This window comes from Trachurus trachurus, assembly GCF_905171665.1.
Source record: "Trachurus trachurus genome assembly, chromosome: 6".
Classification (NCBI taxonomy): Eukaryota; Metazoa; Chordata; class Actinopteri; order Carangiformes; family Carangidae; genus Trachurus; species Trachurus trachurus.
The window spans coordinates 4,224,868-4,244,293 of NC_139897.1; the positions used below are offsets into that span (position 1 = coordinate 4,224,868).

Here is a 19,426-nt window from a genome sequence, read left to right on the forward strand (position 1 = left end):
GCTCTTTTCAAACATGAGCAACAAGATGCTATTCAGTCTCTCTGTGAGCATTGTAGCTCTGCTGATGGATTTAATCCTGTTTACAACTGAAAACAGGCGCTCCACAGAGCAACTTGTAACAGGCAATGATATCAGAATACGAAGCAAACAGTTCATGTTGGGGAAAACATCTTGTCACAGACTTCAATAATGGACGGGAACTGATGTCCCCCATCCACTTTCCGTTTGATGAGTTGCCCAAACAGTCAATTCAGAGTCCTCCAAACCAAGTCCATAACGCCTGTTCGGCGCGCGCAGTGCATCCAGTTGGCAAAACGCGGCTGACATCAGACTAAACAAAAAACGACAGTACATGTTCACATTCCTATTAGTAGTCCAGACAGAATATTTTATAGTTGACACTTCTGGGGTATTTGGTTGCCAAGTCTGAAGTCAGTGAGATGAGTCAGTTGTGGAGGAAATCCCAAGACAAGACGTTTTCCTCTGTTTCTAGTTGCAACCTGATGTGTCTGAGTAACTCTGTTCTTCTCTCTCTCTCTCTTTCATGTGACGTCTCTGTTTGGAAACTGTCCAGGAAATCCAGGTACTATACTTATTCAGGGAATGTGTTGGCACATACATATGCATGCATGTGTATGTGTGTGTACACAGAGTCAGCAACACCACAGTTATTGTCCCTGTGTGACCGAGAGTCATCGACACCACGTTTGAGCTGTCGTCTTGTCCTGCAGGTCGCTGAGCGTGAGCAGCGTGTCGTCCGTCTCATCGGCGTCGTCCAGCAGCAGCTCTGTGCGTAGTGCAGACTCGGACGACATGTACGCCGACCTGGCCAGCCCGGTGTCCTCAGCCAGCTCCCGCTCACCCACGCCAAATCACCCCCGCAAAGAGCGAGGAGCTGCACGGGACCGGGCTCCACATGGAAGAGACAAGAACAGAGGTCAGTGTGAGCAGCAGCTACACAGGACACAGTCTCAGATGATGGCCACCACAAACAAATCAAGGCTCTATAACAAAATACTGTAATAGGATGTCCCGAAACGGTGTGCAACAACCCCACTGCCACATCCACCCCTGACTTCATACACAACTGTTAACACACCCAGAAACATCAAAGCACATGTACACAATCACTTCAACAGGTAGAAAAGAAAAATACACAAATAGGTTAGGTCAAAGTTCCAGAAATTAGGCAGCAATACAGCTCTGGAAAAAATAAAGAGACCACTCCAAAATGTTCTTAATAAATCAGCTTCTCTACATGTATGGACTTTTTATGTTAATTGTTGTATTGTTTTGGGGACTACAGATGTAATTTAGCACAGTGCTTAATCCGGTGTATTTACAGTGGGTACTCTTGTACTCACTGTCCATTAATATGCACTGTCCCAACTAAATAAACAAATAAAGTAAAGTAAAGCCATCGATTCCAGTGTCTATTGAACTCCAACACAAGCACACCTCACTCTACTTAGCTGATCAACCAAATCATATTTAATGAGGAAGAAAGATTATAAATAAATAAATAAATAAAAACACTGCTGCGATTAAAAATTTGGATTATTCCACCAATGTTGATTTCTAAACTCTTCCTACTCTAAGTTTAAAAAGTAGTGTTGTGTTGTTTTAAAATGAATATGAACTTGTTTACTTTGCATTATACAAGGTCTGAAAACACCAGAATTTTTTTTGTTATTTTGATCTGTTGCCATTTTCTGCAAATAAATGCTCTAAATGACAATATTTTTATTTCCAATTTGGGAGAAATTTTGTCAGTAGGTTATAGAATGAAACAAAAGTGTTCATTTTACTCAAACACATACCTATGGATAGTAAAACCAGAGGAACTGATCATTTTGAAGTGGTCTCTTAATTTTTATATATGTATATCACAAATGAGAAATGCAGAAGCAATTATGACATTGTTTCCCTGTCCTCATCACAGAGAAACCCTCAAAGAAAGACGAGTCCTTTAGGGAGGACCGCAGGAAGATGGACCCATCTGGTGCCCCCCCTCGAGGAGGGAACCCTGTGCCCAGATCAGGGCCTGGTGGCAGGGGTGCACATCCCCCACCGGGTGCCATGGGCCCGCCTGGAAGCTACGGAGGTCCAAGTTCCCACAAAGACATTAAACTCACCCTCCTCAACAAGGTTACTATTGCTCCTCATAACGTCTGTAAATATTTTCTCATCCAGCTGTAGGAAGTGTCAAACCCTGCAGATGGTTTTGGTTGTGTGGAGTTTCCCACCACTCAGCTAATTTGATTTGATCCTTGAATGAAACAATGTCTCAGTCTCCTCTGAAAAACAGTGGATTAAAGGGATAGTTCACCCGAAATTCAAATTTCACTCATTATCTACTCACCCTCATGCCGACTAAGAGCTGTGAGAATTTTCAGAGTCCTCCGTGCCTTCTCTGAGTTACGGGGGGGGTCCGCGCAGCAGTATTTGTCCATATAATGGTTGTGAATGGATACCACTTTTCTTCGTCCAAAAAACATCCAAATACCTCCATACTGCTGGTCTGTAATGCCCCTCTTGTATTGAAGCCCCGACATGAGAAATTGTTCCGCCGGTTGACACAGGAAGAGCAGTGAACTGAGACACTGGGAGCTTCCGCTACAAACAAGCTTAAAATATAGACTTATTTAATTTTTTTCGGAACAATTTCTCATGTCGGGGCTTCAATACAAGAGGGACATTACAGACGAGCAGTATGGAGGTATTTGGATGTTTTTTGGTGTGTCTTTTTGGATGAAGAAAGTTGGTATCCATTGACAACCATTATATGGAAAAATACTGCTGCGCGGACCCCCCATAACTCAGAGAAGGCACAGAGGACTCACAGCTCTTAGTTGACATGAGGGTGAGTAGATAATAAGTGAAATTTGAATTTTGGGTGAATTATCCCTTTAATCCACTGATTACGTTGAAATAAATTGTAATTCTGTGGATGTTGTGTTTTTTAAATGTTTTGATATTGTGCTGTTTTGTGGCAGCAGGGAGATAAGGGTAACAGGAAGAGGTACCTGCCCTCAGACAAAGACAGGCCTGGTTCCCCAGCCAGCAAGAGGATGGCCATGTCTCCAGACAGAGGTGAGATGGCAAACACACAAACACACACCATACACACCACAGCTGGAGTGACACGTGGTAATGATTCTGCCTTTTGTCCATCAGTGTTTCCCATACATTCTTTACGTCCGCCATGAACAGATTTTTCAGCTTTTGGTTCGACCAACGCAATATTGTTCCGTCCATTCATCTCCACATAGCACTCTTTCTCTGTTATTGTCATTCACACACAGATGAGCGCACCCCCCTACAGTCCTAGTTTTTTACTTTTATTACATTTTTTAGTGACATTTATTAATAATGTTGTGAACTTGTGGTGGTGATGGTTAACAGAGAACTAGTTGCCTATAATCTTATTGTTTGATGAAAAAGCCAAACATTAGCTGTATTCAGACCCTTATGCAGTCTTTAAGTCCGTTGATAATAAAACATTCGTTGGAGCTCTGGCAAGTTTCACACTGTGAAAAACATTTGTAAACAATTCATGTTTTCATTCCTGCTGGAAATGTTTGTCCAGTCTCTGTCAGACCCAGTCTTTCCTCTCACTTTAACAGTCAACATTTGCTGATTATCTTTCAGTGATGTATTGTTTTGTTGTTCCGCCACAACTTTTGCTTTGGCAGCAACTTTGATAATAATATTATTCCTTTGTGACAATAGAGAGATGATGAGCATCTCAGCCTCTTTTGGCCCCTTTCCTTGATTTCAAGGTCGTTGACGCAGAGTCACTGTTTGGTTCAGTTGCACAACTGAGTGCAGCTGTTTCCAAACAAACACACCATAGAGGTTGTCACCCTTTCATTTCTTCTTGTTCTGATTTTCATATGGAAGTCGGTGTTGATGAAAGCATCAATGTCCACTCTGTCCATTTAATTTCCTTCTTAAGCCCACATCCTTATTTCAGTGGAAGTGGAGGCATTTTATAAAAACTTTGAACAGCACACTCTGTCAAAGAACCACAGGGATTTAGTTTTGGTTCAGACTTTCTAAACCACACGCTGTTCGGTGCCCCCCCCCCCCCCCATGGAACGCAGCCCCCGTAGTCACAGGCTTTACCACAGCAGCCCAGGTTCAAATCCGACTTGCGGCCCTTCGCTGCATGTCATCCCCATCTCTCCCTATGCCACATACTGTTCTATCACAATAAAGGCATTAAAAGTCCCAAAATATATCTTTAATATATTGTTATCTGTAAGTAACTCTCACATTGGTATTTTTCAGGCCGTGATAAAAGGATATCTGGACGACCCCCGCTCTCTCCACGAATGGATCGGCCCAGAGGCCAAGGGCCCCGACCCCTGCCCCCCCATGGAGACAGGTTGGTGCAAACTTCTGCTTGTTATTGCTGTACAACTGTGATATTTATCTTTCAGTGCTGTATCACACAACAACAGAGGTCAACAGTAGTAAAAATGGGTATTCAGCTGGAAGTGGGGAAATTCTGAAATCAGCTTTTCTATCTGACGTATCGTCCTTATCAGCAGCACTGACCATGTTGACTCAGGCCAAACACATTAGGGATTTTAGATCATGAAGTTCGTATGACCACAAGTGTTTTGCCAAAATGAGGAACATAGCACAGAGGTGGAAGCAGATAGATATTACACTATCTCTGCACGTGTCATAACATTCAGCAGCTCTCAAGCAAAATCCCCAGCGAGAACAGGTGCTGTGTAACGGGGCTCAGCTGGAAATAGCCTCTGTTCTGCTTAAATTGCACGGCCTCGGTCAAGTTTAAAGACACTATGCACACGGAGTAACATTGTTGCACAACTACAGGTAGTAAGTGAGCTCAGCGTCTCTGTCAGCAGAGAACAGACCGACTGAGCCAATGAAAAAACTTCTTTCAAATGCAAAGCTAAAGAATAATGAGAATGCATGTATATCATATATACTGTGGTGTAGGCTGACCATGAAACCCAAACGGCATGAAACCTCTGTTCAGTCTGTTCAAACTTTTGATTAAAATCATGTCATGATCTGTGCAGAGCTGAAGTATCTGTTACAGTGAAGTTTGATCTCTCTGATAATTTATTATTATTATAGTTACCTTGTTATTTCCTCTTTTTTCTTAGTCATGTCACATTATCAGCTTGTGACAACTGATCACGGTAAAAACGTGACCTTAACGCTCTATTATCTTTCTCAGAAAACGTCCTCTGTCACCACCCTCCAAGTCATCGGGGAAACCCCCAGCGGCGCCATCAGGCAAGCCGGTGGCCCCCGGCTCTGCGGCGGCGGCGGCGGCGGCCAGCTCGGGCTCCAGCTCAGGGTCGGGCTCCAACAAACCCAGCAACACACTGTCCCGCCGCGAGGAGCTCCTCAAACAGCTGAAGGCGGTAGAGGACGCCATCGCCCGGAAACGAGCCAAGATCCCCGCCAAATAGAAGGAGGCCCCACTCCTCACCTGTTTACCTGCCCCCCCCTCTCCCGAGCCGGGGCAGCAGTGAGGGTCATGGGATGGAGCGTTTTTTCCCCTGCTGTCAGTGGATGTGTAAAAATGTTGTATGGTTCATGCTGCCACAAAAAAAAAACATCTTCTGCTTGTTTGCCTTCAGAGAAGTTCGGCTCCGCTTCATTCCACAGCGTCGTTCGCTCCCACACGCCCGACTCCTGCTCCCCTTCAACGTCTTTGAATGTCTGGCTGCAGTTTACCTCATCAGCGAGAAACAGGAGGGAAAAAACGAGGGTGTTTGGCGAGAGAGGGACGTCTCAGGAATGGAGTGTGTTTTGTGTAGAAACAGAAGCATAGTGAGATGAACTTGACCTCTGTTCCTCCAGTGAAAAGGAAGCATCTTCCTCATGTGGTGTGATGAATAGCAGATTTATACACATTGATTCTTCTACTTCTGTTTGTCTTACTCTGCCCCCCCTTTTATTGTCTTGTTCTCCCACATCTTTGCTTAAGTTTTCTCTGTGTGGAGTGGTGTGACTGTTGAGTCAGCTCTACGGGGTACCGATGGCCGTCAGGGCTTCACAACGCTTCTTTGTAGAAATCCACAAATTCCTGAGCGTCCGTATTAAGCCCCTGTAAACAATCATGAGCCTGGGCTTTGTTCACAGCGGGCCTGTCTTTAACCAATGACTCATCTGCGTTCTGTGTTATAGGGCAGCGTTCACTGTCACACCTTGTACAATAATAGCAAGTCATCAGATTCTTTTAAGCATATAATTATAGACAATAGTGATGTGAAATATTGTTTTTTTTTTTATCTGCAGCATTTTTTTTTCTTCTTAGCTCTTCTCAAGTGATAAACCAATGTTTTATTTGTGTCACATTTTTAGTTGGAGTATGAAAGATGGAATGGGACATTTAGAGACAAGATATGTCTTGCTTTTGTGACAACAGCCTTCTAAATAAACTATTTTGATAAAGAGAAGATCAGTCGCTTGTTTTGTTTTTTCTTAAGGTGTTTTAACCTGCACAGTTACACACATTTATGGACACAATAATCACTGTTACATTCTCAGAGTCTAAGGGTGAACACATTAACATAAAGTTAACTGGTGTGGGGTGTCATTTAGCTCAGTAGGTAGAGCAGGTACCCCATATGCAGAGGCTATGTATAGTCCTCGCTTCAATCCTGACTCTGGTGTCCCTTTGCTGCATGTCATTCCCCCTCACTCTGCCTCCCAATTTCCTGTCTCTCGACTATCAATTAAATGCCCCAAAAAATATACTTTAAAAAGAAGAAGAAAGTTAACTGGCATTAGCACTTTGTGGTTGTTTGCCTCCAACCAGCTCATCTGCAGGAAACCTGGTTACAATCATTCCTTCTTGAGGTATAGAGGTGAATAACACAGGTAACAGGTGTTTTTATAAAACATTACAAATATGACAACCGTTTGGATGAAAAATGCCATAATGTTATCCCATTAGATATTTGTGTTAAATTGCCAATGATTTGTAGCTAAAATGTGTTTTGGGCAGTCATGGTGACCTTTTGACCTTTGACCACTAAACCGTGATCGGTTCATCTTTGAGTCAAACTGAATGTTTGTGTCAGATGTAATGACCCTCTCTGGGTCCTTGATATATTACATTAACGGGAGATCACAATGACCTTGAACTTGAACTTTGTCCACAAAAATGCAATGAGTTCCACACAAGAAGAAATCCTCTCAAGGTCCGGAGACGCCACGCTGAGGGGGCCAAAAACATGTTTAGTGGGGCCATTACCCTGACCTTTGATCACCAAAATCTGATCAGTTCATCTTCATGTCCACAGAGGCTTAATATCCATCACATGAGGCTTAAATGACGTCAAACCTTTTCTCAAAGCATCACTTCAGTGTTGTGAAATATCTATGGCAAAATTTTGACTGCATTTTGATCTCCTCTTCTCTTCCCTCAGCGCAACAGTTCCATTTAGACTAATGTATTTCTTGAGAAACTTATTCTGTTCGTATACAATCTTTTAAAACAAGAATGACGCTTGATGCTGGAAGTACAAGGACAGTGACCGGCTTCTCTGAAGGGACCAGAGTTACTGTAAAAATGTCTCTTATAAAGAAGCATTGAATCACAACATCATCATGATTATGTCAATTTAGTTTTGTCAGTAAGAGGTAAATGAATGGACAACACTCAGTCATGTAAGTGGTATTTTTTTAATCATGTGTTTGGCATTTACAAATTCTATTCAAGTCGTTTGACCTTTGTCAGACTCAGACATTTGCTTAGTTTTTCATAACATGTACATGACGGCGTAAACAGCACATGGACAGTAACAAAATCTACATACGAAACTTGTGTTTTCACTTAAGATTTGATATCCATACGCAGGTGATAAATACTCCATAAGATAATATGACTCAAGTTTTAAGCCCTAATAGTGTGTTGTGATAATGAGTTGAACATCTTTACAGTAATGGTGAGATGCAAAACAAATTAAGACAGATGAATAAATGAGTAAACGTGTTTGTTTTTTTCTTTTTGAAAGGATTTTTTGAAATTTATTTCAGCAAAGTCATTAATGAATACACAGTAAATTCACACAGTGCTTTTGTGTGGAGTTCAACTTTGTTCAACCAAATTGCCCTGACATTTGAAGAGGATGGAGACCTGGAGAGTCCAAAAAGGAGAAAGCTGTTACTTTATCTGCTGTAAGCGGTAATTGTAAATGTTATAAAACTGTTTTGTCTTTTCATTTTATGTCTCAGCATAATAACGACAAATTACTGTTACAATTTAGGGTCATTTATTCAATATCGCTAACATAAATGAAAAGTACTTAGTGTAATCCAGTGGTTCCCAGTCTGGGGCCATGGCCCCTTCCTCTGGGTCACAGGGTGAACGTGGGTTGTGGATTTTTTTATGATAAACATTTTCATATTATTCAGATTGTTCTCTGTTTTTTTTTTTTATGTAACGGATCAACAGCAACAGGTAACAACTATCATTAAGATGAAAGTATTTAGTAAAATACAAATATCACAAAATGCTCCTAGGACAGTATTGTGTGAATGTATTTAGTTTCTGTCCACCAGAAACTAAGTACATTTACTGTGTGTGTGTGTGTGTGTGTGTGTGTGTGTGTGTGTGTGTGTGTGTGTGTGTGTGTGTGTGTGTGTGTGTGTGTGTGTGTGTGTGTGTGTGTGTGTGTGTGTGTGTGTGTGTGTGTGTGTGGATATTGTACTATGTGGTTTTAAAGTCCATGTTTGGTATGAGAAAGTTGTAAAAAAATTTCCCCTGTAACCCTCAATTTGTTTATTGTCTGTTTACTGTTTATGATGGTCCCAGCTGTGTTTCTGTCTCTAACCTTTGTTCTCCAGTAGACTCAGTGGCAATGCTTGTCTGTCAGTGTGACTGATATTATGAAGCAATGTGGGATTCTGACTAAAAATGTGCTTAATGGATTTCAATCTGTTTTAACATGCTTAATAAAAAAAAAACAGAGTTAACAGATCTTCCTATTTCACCACCATGCTGCAGCACTTAATCAGAGTGAAGTACTGACATCACACTGCTCATACGTAGTGACGCACTCTGTAGGTTTTAAATTGTTTGGTGTCATAAACTTCCAGACTTTCGTAATAATCCGTGTTAACTTGTTACCAGGCCACACCCTACAACTTTGTCAACATTTATTGCCTCACAGTGAATCTTTGATCTCGCCCACACTCATAGAATTGCATCAATCACAGATGGTGTGACATCACTCCAGAACTTGGCAGGAAAACAGAAAGTAAAGTGTAAGACAGGATGATAATAAACATTTGATCTGAAACAGCTGTCAGATCCAAGGACATGACCTCCAGTGGCTGGGAAGAGAGTGGTGGTTGTCAGGACTGCTCACTCAGCAACAGTGGACTGTGGTGTTAGATATTAAAGGAAAAGGTTTTCTTATTTTCTGACAGTTCCCTAAGTTAATGTAAGAGGACTCTGGAGCAGCTGCTTCTCCATCTTCTGAAGCCACAGGTTGGACACGAACCAGGTCTTCTACAGCTACATATTTTTTCTACACTCCAGCCTTTCTGGGTGAGTGAGTGCACCTCCATTACACTCACCCCCGCTGAACTCACTCCACCCAGGGCATCCGGGTCACGATACCACTGTAGCGTTTTGGTTTTTCTCGGTACGGACTGCCCCAGGTGGGGTTCCAACTCTGGTCTCCTGCACGGCAGCTGACGATGCAAACAATTTTGCCAAGAGCTCAATGAGCGCTTGGCAATACGGTTTGCACGTCCTTTACGGGTGAGTGAGTGCACCTCCGTTACAGGTGCACCAGGAGAGCTGATCCACACTTATAACTACCCAGATGTGCAGTGGGACAGTAAAGTGGACTGTTCCCTGAACATGGATGCCAGATCTACCAGGAGGGACAGAGCTGACTCTGTTTCCTGGTCCAGGTCTCTTGACACCTCCAGTGAAGTTTGATGCCAACAGGGTAACAGTGTGAATACTCAGGTGCACGGGTGTGAAATCACACAATGTCTCCTGCGTGAAGCTTTCATGTATGATGGAGAAAATGAGACAGTCACATCAGAGCGCTTTTTAATAGTCAGAGCCTAACTATTAAAAAATCATATGCTCAACTTCGATGCTGCTAGATACAATTTCCCAGAAGTCCTTGCTCCTGCACATAACACAAAGACATTGGTGTTTACATCTGCAGAGGCTGAATGTCCAGTACAGGGACTGACCAGTGGAAAGTTAACGGTGAATGCCCCTGACAGGTTTGAGCTGATAAGAGGACATTCCCCTGTTAGCAGACAAAATATCCCACTGTACACAATCACGCCCTCAAACACAAACACACCCACAAAGATACACACTAGGTCAGCAGCGTCACAACCGTGACAACACCTTTCCTTCTTGAAGTCAACTCACTTCATTCACCCATGAGCTCATTAATGCAAAACCACAGGGTGTAACATGGAACCATGTGATGATTTAACATGTAACTGCTTATTTCAGCATCTTGATCATTGTTTTGGTTTATGAACCACTGTTCACTGTGCTGCTGTACCACGCTATCACTGAATCTATAAATACATTTTCAAATTAACTTTAATATTATTTGATTACAAACTCTGATTTCTGTTTTATCATTTCATATGCACACGTTACATGGACTCTCAATTGATTCCTACCAGGTTATATGCTGGATTCATGTATTTATTAATTTTTGGTATATTTATTTATTCATGCAGTTGGAAGAAACAGAGCTAATATTTTCAATTGCATTCATCTGATTTTGAGTAAATCTTGTGTTACATCTTCCTATTCTGTATGTGATTTTTTTTTTATTGTACTAAACAGTGTCCTCAACACTAATGCAAAAGCTGGACAGTCATGTGGTGTCTCCACCTGTGCTTTTGTGTGCTGTGATTTGTGTGCACAGTGGCTCAACAAATAATAGTAAATTCATCACTGCCTGTCTTACACCAGAACACACAATAATAACAATGTGACATGGGACAATACACACAATATATTACAACAAGAAACAACACAGTGTTTTCTGAAATGCTGCTTTGTTCGTGTTGTCAACATGCTCCTCTGGAAATTCAAAAGAAGAACACATTAGTGTGATGTGAAGTTCAGTCCTCAGTTTCTATTTGATTAGCAAGAGTTTTCCTTTTCTGTATTTTGTTTGCATTGACTTGCATATTATCACCTCATCAAGTTCAAGTGAGCAAACACTAGCTGCAATACACATCCGACTAACATAAGATCACATTTAGATGTATGTGGAGTGGTCTTTGTGTTGACACACAAAGACACACCCCTGCTGCTCTGATGCTGGACCCAGAGCCCGAAGTCTTGGTCTGTACCAGTCTGTACCGTACCATGACGCAGCTTGGACCTGGCCTGGGCGTCTTGGATCTGTCTTCACTGAGCCTTGCATCAGCCATTTTTCTCTGTTAAACCAAAATGATACATGCAAAGACTAAAACAGCAAAGTGATTCAACTGATGCTTTTGATTATTTGTCATAACTAATGTCAGGACTGTGTGGGGACGATCATTATTGTTTCCACTGACCTGGAATTAATGACTGGTCAGGAGCAAGTTACCATAGTGATCCATCTACACTAGAACCGCCAAGAGGTCATTTTGACCTCCATTCATTCTAATGCAAAAATGGTAAATGGACTGCATTTATATAGCCATATACATTATATAGCCAGCCAGACACACAATTCAAAACACTTTATAGTAATGCTTCACATTCATATACGCACACATACTTTACAAAAAATAACAATAGTCGTTGCTAGGCAACCAATATAGGCGATTGTTACAAATTTCTGAAATCATGTCCATTTCTCATGAGAGCAAGGGACTGTCAATGTTATGTTCAATGTTTATGAGTAATGTTCATTTGTTATCTGTTTGACACCTGTTTTAACAGTTTGACAACTTTCTAATATCTGAACTCGTGTTGTGTTGTGGGATGAGGTCAAAATGACTAACTAACTAAATATCTAACTATGTAACTAACTGACAAACTGAGTGACTAAATGGACATTCTTTAGCCCAGATTGCAATGATTGGAAAATCATATTTATAAATTTTTATATAGGCCTACACACACTGTTCGAAAAATAGAAAAATAAAGAGTTGTCTATATTGGTTGGTTGTGTGTGTATATGAATGTGAAGCATTACTATAAAGTGTTTTGAATTGTGTGTGTGGCTGGCTTTATAATGTAGGCTATATGGCTATATAAATGCAGTCCATTTACCATTTTTGCATTAGAATGAATGGAGGTCAAAATGACCTCTTGGCAGTTCTAGGTAAAATCACTCTTTTTCGTTCTCTTTTATACTAGAATCGCAAAAACGCATAAGATGATGTAGAACACACTTTTAGGAAAAGTCATCGACTGGGAGACATAGGGTTTTTACGCAAACAGAGTTACATGCATTTTAAGAAGCGAGAGAGGTCAAAATGACCACACGGCAGTTCTAGTGTTTGGGTGAGCCAGACGTGAAAAACTATGAGCTGAATGATATTGTTGAGCTCTGTAGAGAGATGATCTGATACTGCTTTGTGGGTTGGTCATCATTAACAATCATAGTCACATGTGCGTGCGTGTGTGTGTTGTAATCCTGTAAGGTTGAAGCCATTGTCACACATTTGACAGTTAGCGTGCAAACAATCACTGAATATTAGAGGTGTGTTATTACATAAGGGCAAGATGGATACACAACCATTGTAAAGACATGTTATTGGGTCAGACACACAAACCGACACAGGTCACAATAAATACCCAGATCCCAGCTGGGATCCACAAGCCTGTATTCACACAGTGTAGGGCTGACACACGACTCCTCTGCCCTGGAAATTTTTTATTCTCAAGTTTCTCGAGTTTGTGCAACTCTGTGGGAAGTGACACAAGGAATTTTTTTTTATATAAATATTTACCAATATAATGATGTAATGAGGATTATTAAGTACTCTGTGTCGTGAAATCATAACTAAACAAAGGATATGATGTTTAATTTCTGAGAGACTTAAGTCATGCAGCATGTATGCAAAAATAATAAAAATCTATATGACTTCATTCTGATAATAATAATTACACTGAGGAATACCCCCCATGTCATGTGTATGGCATTTTTCATAGGAAAACCTGAGATGAATATGAACGAATGAATGAATGAATGAATGAATGAATGAATGAATGAATGAATGAATGAATGAATGAATGAATGAATGAATGAATGAATGAATGTGAGATGTTAAAAGCAAGGAATGGTTAAATCTTTATGTTTAACTAGATTTGATGTAACACTGACGATTCTGTTGTGTTGTCCTGATCGGTATCAGCATCTCTTTATCTCTCTGATTTCATTCATTTTCTGCTTTGTACCATTGAAGTCTCCTATCACTGGACTTGTTCTGTCTTAAACCTACAAGACTACACTGATGTAAACAGATCATCTATGGACCTAACACCGCCCCTGCGTGTGTGTGGGCTGAGCGCTGTCAGGTATAGGACGTGATGTCATCACACCAACCAACAATCTCTGGCAACTTTCACTTAAAAGAAAGAGGAAGTCCAGGAAATAATTACCATTTCCATTTCCTCATGTTTTCCCACATGAGCACAATAAATAGTGGCGGTGAGCAGCATGAGAAGCAAAGCGCAGTTCCCTCAGTGACAGTCAGTGTCAGTCAGTCAGAGGACAGACATAGACACAGAATGGACATAAAGCAGGTGAGTGACACACATGTGGGGACAGGACAGGACAGCTGCTGCTGCTGCTGCTCTCCGCTGCTCTCCTCTCCGCTGCTCCATCACTTCAGCTCCGTCTGCTTCCACAGGTTGTCATCGTCCTACTGCTCCTCGTGCCCATGTGGGCGTGTGACGGCTACAAGTGCTACGAGGAGCACGAGCTTCAGGAGGCTGCGGAGAGGAAGCTGCAGAACCACTACCCGCAGCCCGCTGCCCCGCGCACGGCCGCAGACACACCGCCCGTCTGCCCGGTGGAGCTGTACCGGCACCAGCCGCCTACGGAGGTCCGCGACCGGTCCGTGTCCCCCTGGAGACTAGTGTGAGTAGCCTACACACACACACACACAAACAAACAAACGAAAACACACACATTTAAAAATGTTAAGATAGACCTAGGCTACATGAATGGAATCAGTGACTGTAGAGGGTTAGGGTTAGTAGGCTGTTGATGCTGCCGGGGTTTGGTTATTGATGAGCTGTCAGTCAGAGAGAGGGAGATGGTAATCAGCCCAGTTATTTTAATGATGATAACATTTAGGCTGTTATAAGAGCAGCTGTCATTTATTTCAGCAGTAGCCTATCAGCAGCATAAATGAACATCTATAATAATAATAATAATAATAATAATAATAATAATAATAATAATAATAATAATAATAATAATAAATTGTATTTATAGAGCGCATTTTCACCTGAAGAACAAGTCTCAAAGCGCTTACAATAAAAATTAGAAAAAATAGAAAAGAAAAATAAAATAGAAAAAAAAATAAAAAATAAAAATAAAGCTAAAATAGAAAAAAAAAAAAAAAAGCACGAGGACATTCTAAAAGATCAGGACATCAGCGATAGGCTTTCTTAAAAAGTTAAGTTTTTACGTTTTTTTAAAAAACAGTCTGTGGTCTGGGGGGCCCTCATGTGGTCAGGCAGGGCGTTCCAAAGCCTTGGGGCAGCTGCTTGGAAATCATGGGCCATGCTTAAGCCCACAGTAAGATCCTGACTGCTCAGTGATGCACCCATGGAAAAAAAAAAAAAAAAAACACTCAGCATCATTCAGCATCCCAGCGTGATGCGGGACCTGGAGATGAGTGTGTGTGCACCACAGCTTTCATAATCCTCTGTAAAACTGCCGTTGCCCTCAACCTGTGGCAATTTCAGCTACAACATCCGCGCTCCTCATTTAGAGCCACTCCCCGGTCCCGGGAATTCCCCTTCGCAGGGAATGACGTGGATTGCTTCATCCAGTGAGCAGCTCTGCCTCCAGTCTGCCGCTCGGTAATTGGAGAAGGAGTTTCCTGTTTACCTGCAGACGGCTGCTGCTCTGAACGAGTCTATAGGCTGAAACTGAGAGTGATGCCTCCACAACTTTAATCACTGTGGAGAAAACTTAATAGTAATAGCCAGGACACCTTACTACTCCACAGTAAAATCGAAAATGCAAGAGCAAAAACTGAATAAGAAAACGAATAAGAACAAATATAGCCCAATTTGCATAAAACGAACTAAGGTGAAAGAGTGGTTTCTTGTGTCTTGTGGAGCAAGTGTGACCTCAAAGTGAGAAACAAATGCCTTGAAGTTAGTAAAGTGTTTAAGACAGGAGTGAGAAGTTGTGCTGAGTTTGAACCTCCAGGTGAGGGTGTGTGTGACCAGAGGATGTAGAAGAATGTGGCTGGTTTCAAATCCTCCTGTGTGCAGGAGCAGCAGCAGCTCGTTGTGAATACCAGTTTATTAGAGGCAAAAATAAATGTGTCTGATCTGACTGTGAGTTTTGCAAGACTGTTGTTGAAGTGATGTCCTGTGCAGAGAAGCAGTGATAGAGACTTTTCACTATAGTGCCTTTACTTCAGGTATTGTCAGAGTTCTCAGATGTTAGGCTCATAAACTAGTATGGGTGTTGAATATTGAAGTCTTGTCTCTTTCAGTGTGTGGCTGGGGTCACATTTCAGATGTCAGAAGTTCCTCTAAAGTCCTGGTTCCATTTAAGTTGGAGATAAAATTATCCAATGTTTCACAAAAACACAAAAGTAAAAAAAAGGGGGGGAAAAGGAAGTTAGAGTTGTGCAGTGATTTGTTTTATTTAAACAGAGTCTGCATGTGTCAGATCTCCTCACTGTGTTTGGATGTGCTGCTCACTCAGCCCTCTTGTTCTTCTCCAGACTTGTAGAGAAGCAGGATCACTATCCCTCCAGCTATGCAGAGGCTCGGTGCCTGTGCACCGGGTGCATCCTGATCCAGGGCAAGAATCCACCTCAGGAGAGTCACGACTACAACTCTCGCGCCATCACGCAGAGCAGGGTGTTTCTGAAGAAGGAGCGCTGCTCTGATGGAAAGGGATACTACCTGAAGCCCGTCTCTGTGAAGGTGGCTGTGGGCTGCACCTGCGTCACAGCCAGCGGCTCGTAGAGGAGTCCTGCAGTCACAGCGACACACTACAGCTCTTTTTGTGTCTGCTAAATTCTGTGGGGAGTCGGCAGTGTCCTACAGTGTGACTAGTGAGCGGACATCACTCAGCAGCCGGTTGGTTCAACCAGAGCCTGACCTGGTCACACCTGTAGACACGGCCCACACCCCAGGGATAATCTACCAGCCTGTGTTTATGGGCCTATTTATTGTCAGAACGACATCATAATTGATGGATATATTGTGTGTGTTATGTAGGATCTTGTAGACCCTGTTTGCTCTATATTGCCACATTTACACCTCTGCACAATGCAGCTAATGTAAAGTGGGTATTTTACAATGTACTTTGTACTGTTTTCATACTGATGGCTTTGTCATCGAGAAAGTGGCTATTGTATAGTTTTGCAGAGTAACAATTTAAGTGCTAATAATATTGAAATAATTATATCTATTTATTTGGTTTGAATGTATTAAGGGTTTAAATGCTCATGTGTGGATGAAGAAAACTATTTATTTATGAATCTTAAAATGTTTTGTCCCAGTGGGATCTTATGAGTCTAAGAAAGACTTCACAGTTAAGCTCTTTTGAAGCTAAATAAAGAAACAAGTCTTAAAGAAAACAGGTCTCGTTGTCTCACTGTGCTGATACTGGAACATGAAGAAAATGTTGTAGGCCACAAAACTGCAGGTCGAAGCTGTGTGCACATCACTTCTGACAAAAACACAAGCACATAGCCTAGTTTATATAGAGGCGCGCTTGCACTTTATTGCAAGCTTTTCATTATTATTTTATCACCGATTTTATTTATTATAGTGACACTGTTAGCGGCTGTTTGTGGACAGTTGATCATTGTCACTGACTAGAACCTGAGCAGTGAGCACAGCCCTGCAGGGCTTCAGTCGCTCAGATCAATGCGCCGTCCACAGCTCTGAGGAGAATCACCAGGTAGAAATAACGTGCTGCATGATAATCAGTGTGAATTATCTCTTCCTTGTGAGATGGAGGCGATGATGCAATTCAGGTGATGACTGGAAACACTTGTGGATTCCACAGGTAAGAGAGAAGCCGCTCTGCAGAGCCTCGTGCGTCACATTCAAGACATACCATGAGCTACAGCACGTAGTGCGTGACGCTCAGAGCTATATAAGGGGCTGTGATGCAATGTCTCTTATCTCAGTTTGTTTTCAGCTCTCTTGTGCCTAACTGGCACCACATGGCCCACTGATATCAGACCGCGTTTTCAGTGGTCCATCTCACAATCACTCTTCACTGCTTTAATGTTTTGAAGTGTCAACACACCCAACAGTGAGTCCAACACGCCCCGGGCTGCTCGGGTACAACGTGGGCTCTCAAACTGCTCACTATAGCTACTATATGCTGATTGGGCCCAAAGACTGTTGTTTCAATGTGGGCCACGACTGTGATGAAGCTCCAGGAGATGCAGGAGCCCATGTGACTGTGTGATGTGAAAAAAATGTCAACAGGTCAAAAATGAATTGAAAGTGAATAAAGCTCACGTGACCTTCTGTTTCAAGCTGCTGTAAACTTACTGTGAGTGCACAGTAGAGACCATGGTACATACTAATAAATACTGACTGCCAGGAGCTGCTGTTACAGTGGCAGCATCACGCCTCCTTCTGACTGAGACAGCAGTCTGCACTCTCACTAAATAAGAAGGAATATCAACATCTAACATTTCAGCTGAATTGTCTGGATGAAATTAAAAGATTTAAGGACATTTTCAAAGATTTATTTTATGTAATTTCATGTGTCTTTGTATTACTGATATCAGTGTTACTTTCTTGCACATTATGCTTCATAATATTCCCGGTTTCCACGCGAAATAGTATTGGAATGATGTGTTCAAGGTTCTGTTTAAATTTCAGGATGTTGAGCTACGTTTTTCATTTAGGGAGTTAGTCCAGTTTTAAAGGATTTGTCTCAGCACATTTGGGTTTGTACAGTTCATAGTCATAACTTTTACCTGTCCCTCAGTCAAACTCCACCATGATGTTAAACATCACAATTTGTCTCCAAGTCTTAAATATTCTGTGAAATAGAAACGGTATTCAGTGTTGTGGTTGGTTCTGCTTTATTTTGTTGTGGATTTTTTCACACACAGCTACCTAACTATAGTGTGCAAATTATGTCATTAATAATCAAATAAATAGAATAAAGGTTTCTAAAGGATACATACTGTATATCTGTTCAACTAAAGTCAACAGAAAAGGGACTTATGTATCTGAAATTGACTCAATGCATGTCCACCTGAAAAACCCTGGACCCAGCTGAGTGACAGTGTGGCATGGTTACATGAATGTGTTGATAAGCCGGTGCATATTCTCATTTGCCCAGGTCATAGTATTTCAAAGGAGGTTAAATCGAAAGCAACTGGACTTAGTTATTTGTCTAGGAAGACGTTTCACCTCTCATCCAAGAGGCTTCATCAGTTCATGTACGCAGCTGACCAGGCTGAGCGTTCACAAGGGTGATGATGTCACTGGTTCCCTTTTGTGCTCCAAGTGCCAACGACAGTCGTTTAAATGACTGCCTTTGATGGAAAGTTGGTTTCGACTTCGTTAGTGCCCTATTGTGTTATAACGACAGTAGTTTGAGTCACTTGCCACTTGTGAACAGTTGTTGTTCTTTGAGGCTAGATTGTTGAATCTCCTGGGAAGGGATGAAAGGGCAGCATTGTAAATTGGAGATAGGTGGTGTCTCAGACCTCCTCCTCTGTTTAGGGATGGTTTCTCTATTTTTACATAGATGGCTTCTTTAACTCCTCTTTCAAACCATCTGTCCTCTCTGTCTAGGATTTGGACATTGCTGTCCTCAAAGGAGTGGGCTTTCTCCTTGAGATGTAAATGGACAGCAGAGTCCAGTCCTGAGGAGTTTGCTCTCCTGTGTTGGGCCATGCACTTATGCAGTGGTTGTTTTGTTTCTCCAATGTAGAGGTCTTTGCATTCCTCGTTGCATTGGACTGCATAAACCAGATTGCTTTTGTGGGTGTGTGGTGTTTTGTCCTTGGGGTGTACACCACCACCACTGCTGTCCATTTACATCTCAAGGAGAAAGCCCACTCCTTTGAGGACAGCAATGTCCAAATCCTAGACAGAGAGGACAGATGGTTTGAAAGAGGAGTTAAAGAAGCCATCTATGTAAAAATAGAGAAACCATCCCTAAACAGAGGAGGAGGTCTGAGACACCACTTATCTCCAGTTTACAATGCTGCCCTTTCATCCCTTCCCAGGAGATTCAACAATCTA

At 41.9% G+C, this 19,426-nt stretch overlaps 1 protein-coding gene across 5 annotated transcripts in view; it reads left to right on the forward strand.

The window, feature by feature from the left end:
• zc3h18 (zinc finger CCCH-type containing 18) overlaps positions 1–6,436 on the forward strand; it is a 51,958-nt gene extending 45,522 nt beyond the window's left edge. For 3 of the 5 annotated variants that reach the window (XM_083973744.1, XM_083973742.1, XM_083973741.1), the window contains 6 exons: positions 575–583; positions 732–937; positions 1,943–2,148; positions 2,997–3,093; positions 4,294–4,390; positions 5,222–6,436. In XM_083973744.1, coding sequence (XP_083829870.1) covers positions 575–583; positions 732–937; positions 1,943–2,148; positions 2,997–3,093; positions 4,294–4,390; positions 5,222–5,459 — 853 coding nt within the window. In that variant the 3' untranslated portion in view covers positions 5,460–6,436. The remainder of the gene's footprint in view (positions 1–574; positions 584–731; positions 938–1,942; positions 2,149–2,996; positions 3,094–4,293; positions 4,391–5,221) is intronic. The other 2 variants (XM_083973740.1, XM_083973743.1) reach the window with 2 other exon arrangements.
• The last annotated feature ends 12,990 nt before the right edge of the window (positions 6,437–19,426 follow it).